We start from the raw sequence: 18,018 nt of genomic DNA, 5'->3' as shown, positions 1-18,018 counted from the left end.
AAAAAACAATATAGACTATATATTCAAAACTAACAATAATAAAATAAGTTATATAAGTCGGCAACTAACCAAAACCAAAAATAAAAACTTCCACACGAAAAATAGCGAAAAATAATTATATACGAAAATAAATTTCGAACCATTTCGATTGTAGTAATAAAACACCAATTAGGTAACAAAAATACTAAATAAAAAAAACTGTTAATTCTGGTTAAATCAAACAAAAAAGTCTTACAGTTCTTATGCTTGCAGAGATGGTTATCGGTAGGTTCAGAGGGAACACTAGGTCCGGCCTTATTGTGTGCTCTCACTCTAAACTGATACACCTGATTTTCTTTAAGTCCTTCTACCTTTGCTTCTGGGTTACTGTCTGAGGTTGTGGCCACTTCCTTCCAATCAGGAGAGAACTTGTCTTTCATTTCGACGGTGTAGTGAGTGATGGGCCTTCCTCCGTCGTTTTCGGGTTTGGCCCACTTCAAAGTGACGCTCTTGTTATCATAGTCGATGATTTCAGGTTTTCCCGGCGCTCCCGGTTCATCGTAAGGATTTTTCGCAAGAATAAAATCGGAAGTTTCCAGTGGTTCCGATTCGCCCTCCTTGTTCTTAGCCCTAACCCTGAACTTGTATTTCTTTTTAGGAGTGAGACCTTTGAAAGTGAATTTTGTATCTCCAGGACCAACTTCTCCCGCGGATACCCATCTTCCGGTATCCATGTCCATTTTTTCCAGGACATAACCAGTTAGCTCGGTGCCTCCGGCGTCCTCTGGTCTTTGCCACTTCACTGTTACGTGATCAGCTCTAATTTCCTCTGGTTCTAAAGGTCCCTTGGGAGCCGTTGGTTTATCCAGAACAATTACTTCGGCTTTTCCTTCGCAAGTACCGGAACTGTTAGTGAGGACAAGGCGGTATTTGCCACTGTCAGCTCGTGTAGCTCTTCTTACTGTGATGATGGTGTTCTTTTCATAGGCGTCGATTGTAACGCGTTCTTCACTATCTGGTTTAATTTCTTTTTGGTCGAGGAACCATTGAACTGTAGGCTCGGGTTCTCCACCATATTTAATATCATATTTGACGATTTGTCCTTTTTTGATAATAATACTCTTCAAGTCGTCACCGATGATAAATGGTTTAACAAATCTACATTTGGCAATAATAGGTTTTGTTGTGTCGCTAGGTTCACCAGGTCCGGCTTTATTCACTGCCCTAACTCGGAATTCGTACTGATTGTTTTCTTTTAAACCAGGGACGGTTCCAGAGAGCTGATCTCCTTCCACTTCAAGCCCTTTGGTCCATTCTTTTCCAAATTTATCTTTAACTTCGATTATATATCCAGTAATAGGCGCACCACCGTCACTTTCAGGTGCCTTCCATGTGAGATCGGCATGATCCTTGTCCCAGTCAACAACTTCGACGTTTTGGGGCTTGCTAGGCTCATCTGAAAAAAAAAAATCGTAGGATTATATATTTGTACTGGTATAAACTAAAAATTTGACATAGCGCGTAGTTATAGCATCAATCTTACCCCATGGATCTTTAGCAAGAACTGGCTTGGCAAAGAGGCCTGGCTCACTGGAGCCTAGTTTGTTTACTGCCCTTATTCTGAACTTATATTGTTTTTTAGGTATTAACCCTTCGACTTTAAAAGTCGTCGGTTGGCCTTGTTTGACTTCACCAACGCTCTCCCATTGGGCTGCAAGAGAATAACTGTTATTTGTCTCTTAACCTAAATGAGTTATTTGCTACCTTTCAAGCTCAGATCTTGGCGTTCGATAACGTAATGTAGAATAGGCGCTCCACCATCATCACTAGGAGCTTTCCAAGCAACTTTGCAGTTATCTTGGAAAACGTCAGTAACGTTGACATCTTGAGGAGGCTGAGGAACGTCCTGCATTATGATCTTGACGTCTTTCACATCTTCTCCTTGGGCATTAGATAATTTCACTTGGTACGGACCGGATTGATCTCTAGTTGGTTTCTTGATTTTGAACGTAACTTTATCGTCGGTTATGGAGACATCTACGTCTTTGATGGGAAGAACTTTTCCGTCTTTGATTAGTTTAGCTTCTAACTGACTTTGACGGGTTCCTTCGACTATGAGGGAGAAAATAAGGTGAATTATATATGTACTGAGTTAAAATCAAATACGAGATGCGTTACCTTTGTAAGGGACTTCCATTAAGATAGGCTTGCTAATAGGTGCTTCAAAGACAGATGGAAAATCAATTTTAGGGATGCTTTCACCCTTTTTCACTGATAATTTCATGGAAGATTCTAATTTTCCTGACTCTACTCTGATTTCACCGTCATCCTCCATGTCTAGTTTGTTGAAGATTAGTTGATGTTTACCTCCTCCGAGATTCTTAATTTCGATCCTGTCTGAAGGTTCAATTGGTTTTCCATTGAAGAACCACTCGGCTGGGGCAGTTTGATCTTCAAGTTCGATATCAAGGACCAGTTTTTCTCTTTCAACGGCAACTGTGTCTTTTAGTTTTTTGTTGAATCTGTTGAGATAGTTTACTACTAATTCAGCTTCGGTTTTGTCAGCATTACTGACACAGGAATACATTCCAGCATCGGTGACTTTAGCGTCTTTGATAACCAACTTGCGCTTCCTGCCATCTTTACTGATGACCAGTCTTTTGTCAGCAACGATTTCTTGGTCGCCTTTGAACCATTTGACTTCACCTCCAGCATCGTTTAATTCACACAGGAACGTGATATTTTCCTTTTCTACATGTTGCTGATGTTTTAAAACTTTTACAAACTTGTATGGATAATCAACAATGTTTACTTTAGCAGTTGTTTTATCTGTTTGCTTTTCTAATTTACAGCTGTATTCTGCGATGTCGTCGAAGGTACAGTCTTTTATAGTAAGTCGGCATACTCCGCTTAAATCCTTCGAAATTTGGTATTTAGGTCCATCATCTAGTTTGACGTCGCCTTTGTACCAACCAACAATAGCCAAGCTGTTGCTCACTGTACAAGAGAGTTCTACTTCGTGCTCAGTGTATCCATCGTACTTCTTCTTAAGGGGTTTAGTGAAAGTGTAGGATGGATCTGGTTCTTCAACGTTTAAGAAAGCTGTGCAACTGACTCCACCAATTTCAATCGAGTATTTTCCAGAGTCCTCAACCTTGGGGTTCATGATGATCAGTTGGTACATGTCGTTTTCGTTTTTGAATTTGTATTTTGCGCCTTGGAAAAGCTCCTGTAACGATTATTTACCACTGAAAATTAGTATTTTACTGAAATAAATGTTATAAAGAGCTTACATCTTTCCTAACGAGCCACTTTGGCTTGCAGTTTGGTTTGGAGAACCCTGCTTCAAACACGACTTTCTTATCTTTACCTTCCTTGGCATACTGGTCAACGAGAGGTCTCAAGAAGCTTTCTTGTTTCTGAGAAAAAGAGATAGTTTAAGTTATGACGAGAAATACATTTTGTAAGGTCAAAAATGTCAGCTGTAAAAAATAGAACACCCACAAAAATCGGCCGCTGAAAAAAAATCACTGGAGAAAAGACAATATATGTACATTTATAAAAAAAATATATATACAGGACGTGCTTTCGAGGATAACGCAGATACAACATCAAATTTTGGATGTATTAGAAGCGGCTTAGAGTGTATTAAACTGGAGTTTGAGGATGGGGACGTAGCATTGCCATGCCGTCGTGCAGTGACATCGATCATCACATTCATAGTTGAGATCTGCCTGTGTCAAACCTCCTTGCGTTCGAAATGATGCAGAGTCGGCCAATCTGGAATAAGTTCGGCTAGCGAAGGCCTTCTCGCTGACATAGGAGGCTAGAAAGAAAACTGCAACTCAGATTTTACACTAGCAAGGTAAAGCTTTCGCTTCCCGAGGGGGGTTACAAGATTCGTCGGTCAACAAACACGTCTTCAGTTTGCTAGCAAAAGGGATTTAAAGAAGGATGACAATTTAATTCATGGAAATATATTTTTATTTTTCTTCTTTGTTATGGAGATAATATAATAAATATACAGGGTGGACCATTAGTGCGAGGAAGTCCAATATTGTCGGTGTTAGGTTAGGTCAAAGATATGAAAAAAAGTTTTATACAGATGTTGCATGGCTGTAAAAGGGGCATATCCTAAAAATATTTTGTTTTATACAGGGTGTCGCAAAAAAAAAGTTATGACGAAATTTTAAGTTTTTTTAAATTGCACCCCCCGTTTTTCTGTAGATAATTGGATTCGGCATAAAATTCTGCATATAGTAGACTATTTATATTTGAAGCACTATGCGGTGTTGCCGTTCTATTTCCAAAATTTATATCCAAAAAGTGGTTTAAAACTTTAGTAAATTTAATTGGTAATTGACCTAAATACCAAGGATAACAGAATAAAGCAATATTATATCTTTGAAAACAACGACGATATTGGACTTCCTCGCTCTGACGGGCCACCCTGTATATAATAAATTTATACTGTGCGGTGGATTGACAGAAATAGTGATTATTTTTGGCAAATGCCCAACAATTCCTTACGAACTCTCTTTTACTTTAAAAGTTATGTAAATAAAATTTGCGTAGGTTTATATACGTTTTTCAGCACAGTGATTAATGACATAGGAATTCAAGCAACTAGACAGAGTTTTCTGTATATAGAGCTAATTTTAGTTTTCCCGTGTAACAATTAAAATTTTCACGGAATAGTAATAACTATAACTCTAAAAGTATTCTCTAATAACGATTATAGTATCAAATCAGTAAGTAACAAAATTCAAAATACTTAAAAACTCAAAAACTTTTGGTGAATTAGGACATTGAAGGGATATCACATGGGCAAAAAGGAGTTAAAAACTGATTTTGGAAAAGAATGCTTGTCAAAAACACATGTCAAAAAACAAAAATCATGCTGCGAGCAAACATGTAAAATGCCAATCAAATCTATCATCTAAAAAACTTTTGTATCAAACTTTTCAAAAATCAAACGCTTGTGCATCTCGTAAGATTATTGGAGATTGTCGTTTATTATTATACAGTTTCTTAACGTTTCTGTGAAATAGTATTTTTATTACCTTTTCTACTTTCTTAAGCGCTGGAACTGGTTTTTCAACTTCCTTCAAATCACCCCAATCAGGGTCACCCTTATCCTTGTCCCATTTGGCGTATTTCCTCTTCATCAACATTGATCGGAAATCAACACCAGCAGCACCTTTAAAAACAACAAAAAGATGGATCATTATTTATATCAATAATAGGAAATTAAGGTTTTTTGCATACCGGCTACGTAAAGCATCATCTCGGCAGTATCTTCGCCATGAACGTTGGAAACAACAACTTTGTACTGCCCCTCATCGTTAGGCTTGACTTTTCTGATACATAAAGTAATAGTATTCGTCTCTCCATCTGTCAGAAATTTAAATCTACCACCTTCTATGATTTCGGTTACGCCCTAAAAAATATTTTTTTGAATTAAGCGATCGGGTGGAGAAAACATCACATGTTTTACCTTGTAAAATTTGAATGTCGGGACAGGGTCACCTTCTACTTGCAGACTGATATAAGCCACTTGATCTGTAAATATTTATTTTTGATTGAATGAAAAGTACAAACTCATATAGATTGAGAAATATTCTTAAATATTTGATCGAATGATATACAGGGTTGTTCACCACATACGACACGGAGTATTGTAGCTAAACGATGAGATTTTTACAAATTGTAAGTTTGTGGTTCGTTGAAGGACTATTAGAGCTACAATTTAAAAATATTTTTACAAGATACAGAGTGTCCCAAATAAATAAAAAATATCAAAGTTGTATTTTTTTAAATGGAACACCCTGTATATTATTACATTTTTAGTTTCTACGATTAAAATAAAGGTAAATTTGATTAAGGTTTATTATACTTAAACCTTACCGTTTTGAAAATATTTTAATTTTGTGAAATTGCAGTAAAAATTTTTAAAGCTTCATTTCCTCCAAGGGTATCAATGCTTTAATACTAAATATTTAACGAAGTTTATTTATTGATCATCATTATGTTGCAATAAGAAAAATAATACACCTTTATACAGAGTGTCTAAAAATTTATTTTAAATAATTATTAGCTTCAAACGGCAATAACTTCTTTAATTTAAACGGAATGCCCTGTATATTTTAGGAGAATCAGATGCACAATTAAATTGTCTATCAAATTGTATTATGCCATTTTTTATCTATCCCTTCAAGTTTTCGTAGAAAATGCATTTTCTTATAATTTAGACTTCATTTATCAATATATCCATGGAATATTGACATTTTAGATTGTTTTTAAAGCAGCAAATGTACAAAATGTACAGACTAGTAATATTATCGTTTTTAGCAAAACGATAATATTACTAGCCCATTTGTATGCAAAAAGAAAACTATTTAAATCTTTATCAAAGAGTATACCATTAATTAAATATAACACCATTATTTCCGCCCATATACTAATTAATTACATACTTAATTGTGTTCGTTAATAAATTATTATAAATAAATGTGGATTTGAGTCAGAAATCAATATAATAATAAGTTATCAAATTAAAGTCTCTGTTGTTATAAATAAGCATTTATTAAAAAATGAAATATCATTTTTAAGGTGTTAGTTTTTATCACACTGTCTAATGCCCATACAAAATTCAGTTTTTTAGTATTTGGAGCAATTATTATTAATCAACGCAAACAGTCAGTTAATGTGGTTTGAATACTGGAATCATATTAATTGGTCCTCTTTAACAAATATTTAAACAGTTTTTTTATTTTTTAAAGAAATAAACGAATTATATCGACAATATTAGTATCTGTACTCTTTAAAAATTTGGTACATCTTTAAAAATAATCTAAAATGTCAATAGTCCATGGGTATATTGATAAATAAGTTCTAAATTACAAGAAAATGCATTTTCTACGGAAACTTAAAGAGATAGGTAAAAAATGGTATAATATTATTTGATAGACAATTAAATTGTGCATCTGATTCTCGTAAAATATACAGGGCGTTCCATTTAAATTAAACAAGTTATTGCCATTTGAAGCTAATAATTATTTAAAATAAATTTTTAGACACTCTGTATAAGGTAGTATTATTTTTATTATTGCAACACAATAACTGATCAATAAATAAACTTCAGTAATTATTTAGCATTAAAAACTTTGATACCTTTGAAGAAATGAAGCCTTAAAATTTTTACTGCAATTTCACAAAATTGAAAATATTTCAAAAACGGTAAGGTTTAAGTATCATAAACCTTAATCAAATTTACCTTTATTTTAATCGTGGAAACTAAAAATGTAATAATATACGGGTGTTCCATTAAAAAAATACAACTTTGATATTTTTTACTTATTTGGGACACTCTGTATCTTGTAAAATTATTTTTAAATTGTACCTCTAATAGTCCTTCATCGAACCCAAAACTTACAATTTGTAAAAATCTCATCGTTTAGCTACAATACTCCGTGTCGTATGTGGTGAGCAACCCTGTATAAAATAACCCCAGAGTTCCCAACTGGCAAAGGGAGACATCCCCATAGCTGTTTACAGCAACACTAGAAGAAATCTTCCGTCAACTGGACTGGACCAACAAAGGATTAAAAATATCCCGGACAAAATTATCGCACCACGGCTTATTTCTTTAAGAAAATAATACATATCAATTAAGACATTTTAATTTTGCTGATGCGAAAAACAGAACTGGACAAAAACAATGTTTAGTGCCTCTACCTAGACCTGCCCTTAATGCACGCAGATATGTGTTGGAGATCCTTGAAGAACATGTAGTTCCATTTGCGCCGTTCATAGGAGCGGATTTCTTACTAATGCATGAAAATGCTCGGCCTCATGGGGCTTTAGATGTTATTCAATACCTTAATGACGTGGGAATTACAACTTTAGACTGGGCCCGACGCAGCCCCGACATGAATCCAATAGAACATGTCTGGGACATGTCAAAAAGGCGTATTCGGCAAAGAAATCCTCCAAACTGGAACAGGCTGCGCATGAGAAGTGGGAAAACATTCCACAGGAAACTTTTCAAAATTTGATAAGAGGAATGCCACGAAGACTTCAAGCGGTTATTGCAGTTAGAGGTGGCAACACACGATACTAATAATGCATTACGGTTGTTCTTGGGGCTATTGTTTTATTTTTGTATTGAATTTGAATTTTTAATTATTAAAAATCTATTTTTTTTCCTAAAAATGCATTTAGTTAGTTAAATCTCGTTTTGTTGAATAGAATATGATTCTTTTTTGCTAATAAATAATGCACAGTTAACAATGTTAATTATTCCATTTTTTTATTTCTCTTAAAAAAGTAAATCTCTAAAAGCTAATAGTAATTACAATTGAAATCGATACAATCAACAATGAACAAAACTAAAAAACGTATGTTTAGAGCGACGAATATAGTTTTCTAAAAAAACATCAATTTTTGGATGTATTAGGTTCTTCCCTTATTATATAAGGTCTTTTAATTTCCCCCATAAAAATTCGAAAGGGGTTAAATCACAGGACCTAGCAGGCCAAGATATGGGACCCCTTTTTCCAATCCAATTCTCTCTAAATTCTTCATTTAAAAGTGCTGTTGTAACCCTGGTTTTTTAATTGTAAATGGTAATATTAATATAGAATGACCTTTTCCAAAGTCTTTAATTATGCAGATAAATAAAAATATAGAATATTCAATTGTGACAAAAAATAATTAAGCAACTAGGTCAACACAAAATTAAAGCCCGCTTCGATACCAAAATAAAAACCCTAATATTTCTCTCATTCTTAGAAACAAATACACATAACTTTATATCGTTGGAAAGGGTTAAACGCCAGCATTTTTTTAAGTCCATAGCCTACTATGTGAGGGAGGCTACACCAGAATTGAAAATAGTTGAATAAGCGGAACATGATGATTATGATATTATTCCCAATCAGCTGACTGAAAAATTTTGGCAGAACATTGCCATCAGTGTTAAAAATAAAATTTTACGTTTGTTTGTAGTTGAGCTCATAGGTATTTCGTCAAATTTTACTGGAAGTTAATTATATCTCTCAATTTTATAAATAGACGTATTCTCGTAAAATATCGTAGCGATATAATTTACACAATTGGTTGATGTTATTATCAAAATTTTCAGGTAATTTTACCTTCAACTGATGAATAATTCTCTTGGACGTCTATTATACTGGGTGGTGATCCTTTAGGTCCTGAAGGTTTAAGTGGTGTTGACGGTTTATTAATTTTATCCTCTAATTCAGCAACACTTGGTCTCCTCACTTCTGAGCTGGGTCTCCGACGCTATGTAATGTTTTAAGTAAGTTTGGTGCCACAGGAAAACAACACAGTGGAAATATACAAAGCAGAGTTTACTAAAACACTCTGTGTATATTTTTTTCTCGAGTTTATGTGATGAAACAATATTGATTTGGTTTGATTTTACTCTCGAAAATTGTTTAATCACATTGAATTTGTTAAAACATCAAAAGCGTTAAAAGCATTAAGTAGCTGTATAGTTGTTAATAAAATATTATTTTCTATTATTCAGTGTTAGTTCTAGCGAGTATATACACTATATAAAATAACATATAAAAAAAAATCTTGCCAATCAAGAAAAAAAAACAAATATTGTTGAAACTGGAAGTATTCTAGTTTGTTTCAACAAATAATTTTTTATAACTCTAAAAAAAAAATAAAACAAATAAGTTAACAAGGGGGGGGGCTAGTATTAGATACGAATCTATTCTTCTATATACAAAAAAAAATATAATTATATTATTTACATTTTAAAATATCCACATATAATGTTACAACAATTCTCAGAACTGTCTACACTAAGATATTTGTTGAATCTAGTTAGACACAGAACATATAGATATTATTGACGTGTTTTTTTTTCCTCTAAGAAAATCAACATTTAAATTTCGCGCTAACCTGTTTCTCCGAAGGAGATAATTCGCCTGGGCGCTTTGATTTCGGCTTGAAAAAGAAAATAAAAGGGAGAAATAAATAAGCAAATAAAAATCCAACCAAAAAAAATCATCAACTGTTAGGTGTAAAAATAAATAAATAATAATAGGTAACAAAATATGGCAAAACACCGAAAGGCTAGTTTTGTGTTCAATGGACACAAATCTCACCTTTGGATCTAGTACTTCTCCTGGACGCAGTTTGCCTCCCTGCGAAAATATTTTAGATACCATAAATAAAAAAAGAATGGACAGAATAATTGAAAAAGTGGACAATCACAAATCCAAAATTTCCTAAAGTAATTCTTATTTGTTAAGTTAACTAAAGATGACAGTTAATTTTGACATTTTATATATGTTGACAGGAGCCTGCTATGTTTCTATATACAAAATTTAAAAAACAACTCAATCTTTCAATGCTTGAGTAGATAAACGTGTCTAAAATTTTGTTGAGATATAAATTTACGTATGTGTTTTTTACAAATTACTTTTAGGACTTTTGGGAACTTGATATTCGAATTTTCCTTAAACCGTTGAGTGCTATACTCGATTTTATCTGCTGCAGTTTATTTTTAATTGTGCTTCTGGCTGCTAGTGCGAGGTGTGGTGTGGTTCATGCATTTCGCGTGCATGAAGTATGTGCAAAAATTCAAACAAGAAACGCCTATTCGAAAAATATTTATACGGTATAAATATCCAGAGCAGACTAACAAACGATATGTTTATTTTGGAAGCTATTTTCGGAAAATACGCGTTTCTTGTTAAAGAAATTTTTATGTTGATAGTACGATAAATAGAACGTTCTTGAAATACTCCAGAGCCTTGTAGAAAGACGTTCTGCCTTGCTTTACCTATGTCGTATTTATACAGGATGTCCCTGGATTGTCTTTGCAAGAGAAAACAACTTTTTTTATTATTGACATTTTTGCTTCTTCTAAAATGGTTTATCCAGTTTATAATTTTCTAAATTTTCATACAGTTTCAGAGAACCATTAATATTGCGAATTATATTTTATCGTCTCATAGTATATGTCTATTTAATTTTTTGATTATGTAACGATCACTTTGTTTACTCACTTGTTTCATCGAACTGCTTGAATTTATTTTTGCTTTTGATCAAATCGGTGTGAGAAACTATGAAGCAATAAAATGTTGTTTCGGGAGGGTTGAATATCCGGGAAAGTTGATTTATTGAACGTTATTGCACCCAATAACGCCCTAATTACGCTCTTCTTTACGTGTTAACATTTTTTCGGCAATTTTATTAACATTAGAAATTGTCACAACACAACACGACACCTAGTTGGAATTCTTTTTCACTTATTTTTTACTACCCGAAACAGCGTTACATCACACAATCCTCGTACCTGAGTGTTTTATAGTTTCAATAACTGCACTAGCAAAAAAACAAAATACTTAAATATTATGGCAAAACCAGGATTTCAATATTATTTTAATGCGATCAACATGATGCACAGTGCTTCGAACATATGGCTCTAGAGGACAAAAATCCAAAACTTCTCTTTTATTGTAAACAATTTATTCAAACTAGGTTTATTTGACACAAATGATGAGTACTCTCATTGTACTAAATGATGATGTTCTTAGTCCCACGTTTATGAAAAAAAAATCTTATAAATAATAATAATGTTGGAGCTGTGTTCCATCTAAGAAAATAATAAGTTATAGTATGAAAACGGTGTAAGTATTAAATAAATTCCTGTGATAAAAAAGAATTGAAATAACATTAGAACATGATTCCTACAATATAAGCCTAATATAAGATAAAAATGTTTTTCTTTAATGAAAAAGAAACATTAATGTTATATTTAATTAAAAAAAAAATTAAGATGCTATAAATTTACTTTAGGACAACAAAATGCATAGATCGTAACTACTCTGATTCAGGAGAATCACTGCTGACAGAATCTTCTAAATTTATAGTATCTAAATCACAGGTAGATGAAGTATCCTCACATATAAGATATTTCTGTACATCATTTTCTAATATGTTACTTTTTCGCGTTGTTACTGTTCATTTTGTCGGTATGAGGGGTTCGGATGTTAATAGTTACCTCTTTAATAGACCATATGCATATATTATTTTTTCCTTTTCTTGGGTATGAGATTTTATAATAAACTGAAAGATGGACACTTTTTTTATTCGACGTTTCGCTCCAACATAGTGGACTTTTTCAGGCACAAGTGGTGTCTCATTTGACTGGAAGGTTCATCAATATCTAATAAGAACATATTTTTTGAAATACTAATAATTTTGAGTTCTTGTCCTTATGATCAAGCCAAGTATTAGCCAGATCGGCATTGCTTATCAATCTTACTCCATCTGAAAAGTATTATAAAATAAAGTTCGTCGCAAGCAGACGCAGGTGAACTATACAAAAATTAAAGTGTATGAATATGGCAACAAAATATTCAATAAATACGATATGTTTTGATATGTTTTTTTTTAATGCCTTTTTGAAGTTTGAAAACGTAAAATTTTATACCCATTTAAGAATCATCTTAAAAATGAATAAAAACTAAACAATCACGAACTTGTTTAGAAATAAATTTAAAGTACATACCTTGTGTTTAACAATATCCATAGTGGCTTTCAATTAAGTACGTACCCGTTTAACTCCATAATATACAGAACTACTATGAATGTTATTCTTTTTCACTGATGAGATAATGATCGCAAAATTTATTTTTAGTGAAAATATTTGCTAACAAAAAACGCTGTTTATGAAAAATAATATACGGGATGGTTGAACATTGCTATAAGTATAAAATTACATATTCAGATATTAGTAAATTTTAACTTTTTTTTCGATTTTTGTCCATAGGACGAAGCACTGTGTGGCGGCGTAAACTATATATTAATAATTTCAGATTTTTTCCGCTGAAGCGCTGCGGTCGGAATTTGTTTAAATCAACTGAAATGCACCAAGCCTTTCTAGGAGAAGCAATTTTTTTATGAAGAATGCATTTTTTTCAAAATGTCGATAATAAAAAGTTTTCCTCTGGTAAAAACAATCCGGGCGCATACTGTAGGTACGAATAGAAAATAAAAGGAAACTTTCTATAGGACTCTAGGAGTACAGGAAATAAATATTTGTTATAAGTTAACGAATTTTAGACGCATATCCAGGTAGAATTGCAGACACCACGTCGCTGGGTTTACCTTTTTCTCTTCTAACACCTCGCCTGGCCTCAGTTTTCTATGTTCCTAAAGATATAAAAGTTAGGAATTGAAACGATATGACATGACGTACAAGAACACCACCCACAGTGAACATCACGTGGACAAAGACAGCTACAGTGTACAATATAAACAATAATAGTGGTTTTGGGTTAAAATATACTTCAATTCAAATATGCATTGTGGATGTTTCCTTTTCCAATAACGCATATTTTGAACCAGTATGATTTTTCGATACCTTACCTCGTCAGAGATGATCAAACTAGCCCTTCGGCCCATAGCTTCGGGAGGTATTAAGGAACCTCTTCTGCTACCACTGCCCTGTTGGGGTTCCAACGACTTCTTCCTCGGTTCTGGAGTTCGTTCTTTGATAACCTCGATTTTAGGTGCCTCGGGAGTTTTGATTTGAGGAACCGTCGGTACAGCCTTCTGTTCGGCTGCTAAAGTAGGCTTTTCTTTGGCTTCCGTAGCCAAGAGTGGTTTTTCCTGTTAATTTCCTCGAGTTATTTCGCGGTATAATATATTTTAGCAAGCCAATAGCGAAAAGAAGCATTTATTTCGTAGAAATTGCCAAAGCGGAAACCAGAAAGTTTACCTTGGAAAGTTTGGTTTTTTCTCTACCGGCATAGTCGACTTTCTCGTGAGGCTCGAACTTTTCTAAAACGGGCCTGTCGTAATCAGGAATATTTTCCCATGCGTTGTAGTCAAATTTTTCGTCTTTTTTGCCTTTAGACACGGCAGCCTTTTCTGATTTTTTCACTTCAGTGGACTAATCAAAGAAAAAAGATTTATTTATCCCATCTAAAGAAACTGTACCTCAATATTACTGTTAGTTATATTCAGAGAATATATTAATATTTAACTCCAACATATACTACCAAAAAATTGCCAAAAATAGTCAGTTCAATGGTACAAAAAATAAACAGTACCAAAAAAACTAAAATATATATAGGGTAATCAAAAAGTATACTCCTGGTTGTGGAGAGACTCAAAAAGGTATACGGTAATAAAAAAAAGTCCCCTATTCGTCAAAATACAAAATGATTATTTACCATAAATTGCGTGTGATTGAAAAGAAACTGTGTTGACAGATAGATATTAGGTTGTAAGTAGATTGAGAGAAAGATATAGATAAAGAGAAGATGTAGAGAGTGGAAAGAGAAGTAGAAGATAGAGAAGAAATAGAGTACACAGAAGAGACACATAGATACAGGACATTGTTTCGTACATCCTGTTGAGTTACCTTCAGGTCGGTTTCTATTTGAACATTTTCGACAGTTTTGGCTTCTTTTTTCACCGGCTTTAATTGAATGCCTAAGAAACTGCCTTTCTGAACCGGATTTTTTGGAGGAAGTTTGGGTTTGGGTTTTTGCGGTTCAGTTTCGGTCTATATAGCAATTAATCCATTTAAACTTTTGCGCGTACTTTATAAATAATCGTAACAAAAGTTTCCTTACCTTCAGTTTCGTGGCTTCTGCAGTTTTCTCCTCAACCTAACATGTACACATGACAAGGAAATTGGAGAAGGAATCCAACGAAGACATAGAAAATATGAGAATAAAGTGATTAGATGCGGAATGACTAAAAACAGTAAAAACAACTTTATTTTGTAATGTATTTAATACACAGATACAAAAAAACGCAGAGTTTTTTTTTGCATCTGAGGGTATATTGTATAGAATTTTATGTAGATGTAAGTAAGTACCTTCTTAAGACCTGTACGTGTTTTGCTTAGATTGGGAGCGGGTTCTTCGGATTTAGGTGGTTCAGCCTTCTTTTCTAAAGGAGTTTTAGCTTTTGGTTCAACCTTAGCTGGTTCGGGTTCTTTGGGTTTGGGTGTTTCCGCTGGTGGGGGTGACTTAATTTTTGATGCGGGTGTAGTAGGCTTTGGTGTTTCTTTTGTTTCAGCCGGAGGGGGTGATTTCACTTTGGAGGCTGCTTTCGGTTTAGCAGCGTCTTTTGGTGGAGGTGATTTGAGTTTTTCAGGTTCGGTTTTTTTGGCGGCGAATATGTCGTCTACATTGTTTATAGGTGTGGTTGGTGTTTTCTACATCGGATTTGTTAGAATTTAGAATATCAATATTATTGTGGCGGAACATAGGTAGGTTGTTAGGGGTTTGGAATTTTACCATATATGGATTGATGAATATACTTACCGCTTCAGGGGTGGGTTCTAATTTTTTAGCGCCCGCAGAGACTTTTTTGGTTTTGTCTTCAGCCACTGATGTGCGTCTAGTTTCAGTCTTTGATTCTTCTTCCTTGGTTACTATTGAAGATTTACGACTGGCCGATTTCTTTTCGCCGTCTTTAATTATTTTTTCTTCGGTGACTATGGAACTTCTGCGCGATTCAGTCTTTTCAACCTGATATTTGTTATTAGTTAACGAGACGACTTTAAAATTACGCATAGTATACGTTACCTTTTGAACGGAAGAACGTCTCACTGCTTTTTTCTCCTCGGTTTTTGTTTCCTACATTAAACAATACAACGAACGTTATACATAGACAGGACACCTACAATTAACAGACTACCTACCTCCTCTTTTTTCGTATCCTTTTTAGCGATATCATTTACCTTCTTTTCTTCCTCCTTCTGCATGAAATACAATGAATCAGATTAGGAATAAACGGCACAATGAAACAAAAAATGATGAGAATTTAATGTTACCTTTTGCACTACTTTGGTTTCTTCCTTTTTTTCTTCTGCCTTTTTCTCAACTTTCTTTTCTACCTTTTTCTCTTCTTTCTTTTCCTCTTTCTTTTCCTCTTTCTTTTCTACTGTCTTTTTTACTTCCTCTTCCTCCTAAAAATATTTATATAATGTAAATTACAAAAAAGTAAAAGAAAATTATATAAGAAGGTGTATATTGTAACAGAGAGGAATAGAAACAGAGTGCTCAAGAAAATAAAAACACACTCAGAGGTGAAGAAAGAAAACAAACTCTCATAGGCTTTATACCTCTGATTCCTCTACCTCTTCTTCATCCGATTCCATCTTTTTTTCTTTGATTTCTGATATTTCTTCCTCGCTTTCCTCCTTGAGTGTTTGTATGTGTATAGGTAGAGTAAAAAATTACAATATGTATTAAAAATAGTGTCTTGTTGTGCAAATATGTAAATTATTTTAATAAACCAACAGAAAAGTTACCTCTTCTTCCTCCTCCTCTTCGTCTTTCCTCTTTTTGACCGTCAATACTGCCGTGGCTTCATCCTCACCAAATTCGTTTTTAGCAATGACTCTGTATGTGGAAGAATGGGTGACTTTGCATTTGCTGATGGTAAGCCGTGTTACAGTGCCATCGAATGATATTTTTATGTCGCTAGATTCCTTTATAACTGTACTTTCCTTGTACCAAGTGATAGTGACGCTTTTGTCAGCTACTTTGAGGGAGGAAATGAAATCAGCTGTTTTTCCTTCTTCAATTGTCTGCAAAATTATTATTATGAGTTGGATTAGTTTAAATAGCTTTTGGTACTTACGATGTTAGTGAGTTTTGTAAGTTTTGGCTTCTCGCCTTTGGGCTTCTCATCGGGTGGGAGTTCGGTTACTTCGACAGTTTGTGAAGTAGCTTCTCCCTTCTCGTTTTTGGCTACTAATTTATATAAACCTTTGTCGGTTTTTTGGACGTCGGAAATTTCAAGTTTTACGGCAAATTCACCCTAAAATAAGTTATGTTGAATTTTTGTTTTAATAGAAAAAAAAATAAAGGAATCATACGTCTTTGACTTGCTCCACTTGTACTTGATGTCTGTTGTCTTCCCTAACCGCGTTATCTTCTTTAAACCAAGTGCACTCAGGTGCAAACTTGCTGAGTACTTTGCACTCGACAATAACTGTTTTCTTTTTAATTATCTTGATAACCTTCGGTTTTTCTTTAATAACTGGTATAATTTCGATGTTCAGAGTAAGGTTAGCGTTAAGCTCTCCGAAAGTGTTCTTAATGTTACATTTATAGAGACCGGAATCTTCTAGTCCGGGGTCTTTTAGTTCTAGTTTGATGTAATATACATCTTCTTCGACTTTTTCGAAACTCATCGTGATCTTGGAGGATTCGGTAACCTTGTTTCCTTCCCGGTACCAAACTATCGTCGGCGTCGGGTTAGAACGTACCTTACACTCCATAACGACCAATTTGCCTCCTTGGTGGGAGGTGATCCTTGGTTTTTCGACAAATGTGGGACCGTCACCTTCAGGCTCCGGTTCAGCCTCGATGTTCAGGTTCAGATTGGCGTTGCTTTCTCCAAATTCGTTTTTCACATGGCACCGGTAAGTACCTCCATCAGAACCCGCAGGATCCTAAAAATCAGTTTGAATTAAATGTTTGCAGTAGAGGTGGGCAAAGATTGAACGAGTCGTTCATTTGAACGACTATTTAAAATGAATCGTGAGATTCGATACACTGCTTAGAATACGGTTCGTTCAATTGAATCGTAGCCAGCACGGATTCATAACATTTGAACGATGAGCCGTAAAAAAGAATCGTGAAAATTGAATCGGATCACAATGCGATCGTTCGATCAAAGAGTCGTGAGAATTGATTCATTGGTTACAATATGGTTCGTTCAATTGAATCGTAGTCAGCACGGATCCATAACATTTAAACGATGAGCAGTAAAAAAGAGTCGTGAGAATTGAATCGGATCACAATGCGAAGGTTCGTTTAAAGAGTCGTGAGAATTGATTCATTGCTTACAACACGGTTCGTTCAATTGAATCGTGGCCAACACGGATCCATAACATTTAAACGATGACCCGTAGAAAAGAATCGTGAGAATTGAATCGGATCACAATGGGATCGTTCGACCAAATAGTCGAGAGAATTTATTCATTGGTTACAATACGGTTCGTTCAATTTAATCGTG

The 18,018-nt window shown here is 34.2% G+C and overlaps 1 protein-coding gene across 8 annotated transcripts in view; it reads right to left on the bottom strand.

Annotated features, from left to right (window-relative positions):
• Window positions 1-18,018, bottom strand: part of LOC115887144 (twitchin) — a 64,268-nt gene that overhangs the window by 33,656 nt on the left and 12,594 nt on the right. For 3 of the 8 annotated variants that reach the window (XR_004051015.1, XM_030906489.1, XM_030906482.1), the window contains 23 exons: window positions 16,874-17,452; window positions 16,636-16,815; window positions 16,304-16,582; window positions 16,115-16,192; window positions 15,824-15,958; window positions 15,692-15,748; window positions 15,576-15,626; window positions 15,312-15,518; window positions 14,861-15,202; window positions 14,613-14,648; window positions 14,399-14,542; window positions 13,751-13,924; window positions 13,399-13,641; window positions 13,138-13,182; window positions 9,135-9,285; window positions 5,477-5,541; window positions 5,248-5,419; window positions 5,043-5,179; window positions 3,273-3,398; window positions 2,158-3,208; window positions 1,744-2,091; window positions 1,523-1,690; window positions 236-1,435 (listed from right to left, as the gene is read on the bottom strand). Coding sequence is in view for 7 of the 8 variants with exons in the window: in XM_030906489.1 (XP_030762349.1) it covers window positions 236-1,435; window positions 1,523-1,690; window positions 1,744-2,091; window positions 2,158-3,208; window positions 3,273-3,398; window positions 5,043-5,179; window positions 5,248-5,419; window positions 5,477-5,541; window positions 9,135-9,285; window positions 13,138-13,182; window positions 13,399-13,641; window positions 13,751-13,924; window positions 14,399-14,542; window positions 14,613-14,648; window positions 14,861-15,202; window positions 15,312-15,518; window positions 15,576-15,626; window positions 15,692-15,748; window positions 15,824-15,958; window positions 16,115-16,192; window positions 16,304-16,582; window positions 16,636-16,815; window positions 16,874-17,452 (5,968 nt within the window). In the remaining variant the exon portion in view is untranslated. Of the gene's footprint in view, window positions 1-235; window positions 1,436-1,522; window positions 1,691-1,743; window positions 2,092-2,157; window positions 3,209-3,272; window positions 3,399-5,042; window positions 5,180-5,247; window positions 5,420-5,476; window positions 5,542-9,134; window positions 9,286-9,918; window positions 9,964-10,124; window positions 10,164-13,137; window positions 13,183-13,398; window positions 13,642-13,750; window positions 13,925-14,398; window positions 14,543-14,612; window positions 14,649-14,860; window positions 15,203-15,311; window positions 15,519-15,575; window positions 15,627-15,691; window positions 15,749-15,823; window positions 15,959-16,114; window positions 16,193-16,303; window positions 16,583-16,635; window positions 16,816-16,873; window positions 17,453-18,018 lie in introns of all 8 variants that reach the window. The other 5 variants (XM_030906485.1, XM_030906483.1, XM_030906487.1 and 2 more) reach the window with 5 other exon arrangements.

Source organism: Sitophilus oryzae, unplaced genomic scaffold (genome assembly GCF_002938485.1).
Source record: "Sitophilus oryzae breed Bouriz unplaced genomic scaffold, Soryzae_2.0 scaffold_552_pilon_pilon, whole genome shotgun sequence".
Lineage (NCBI taxonomy): Eukaryota > Metazoa > Arthropoda > Insecta > Coleoptera > Curculionidae > Sitophilus > Sitophilus oryzae.
The sequence above is the reverse complement of the archived record's forward strand: the minus strand, read 5'-3'. Positions and strand labels throughout refer to the sequence as shown.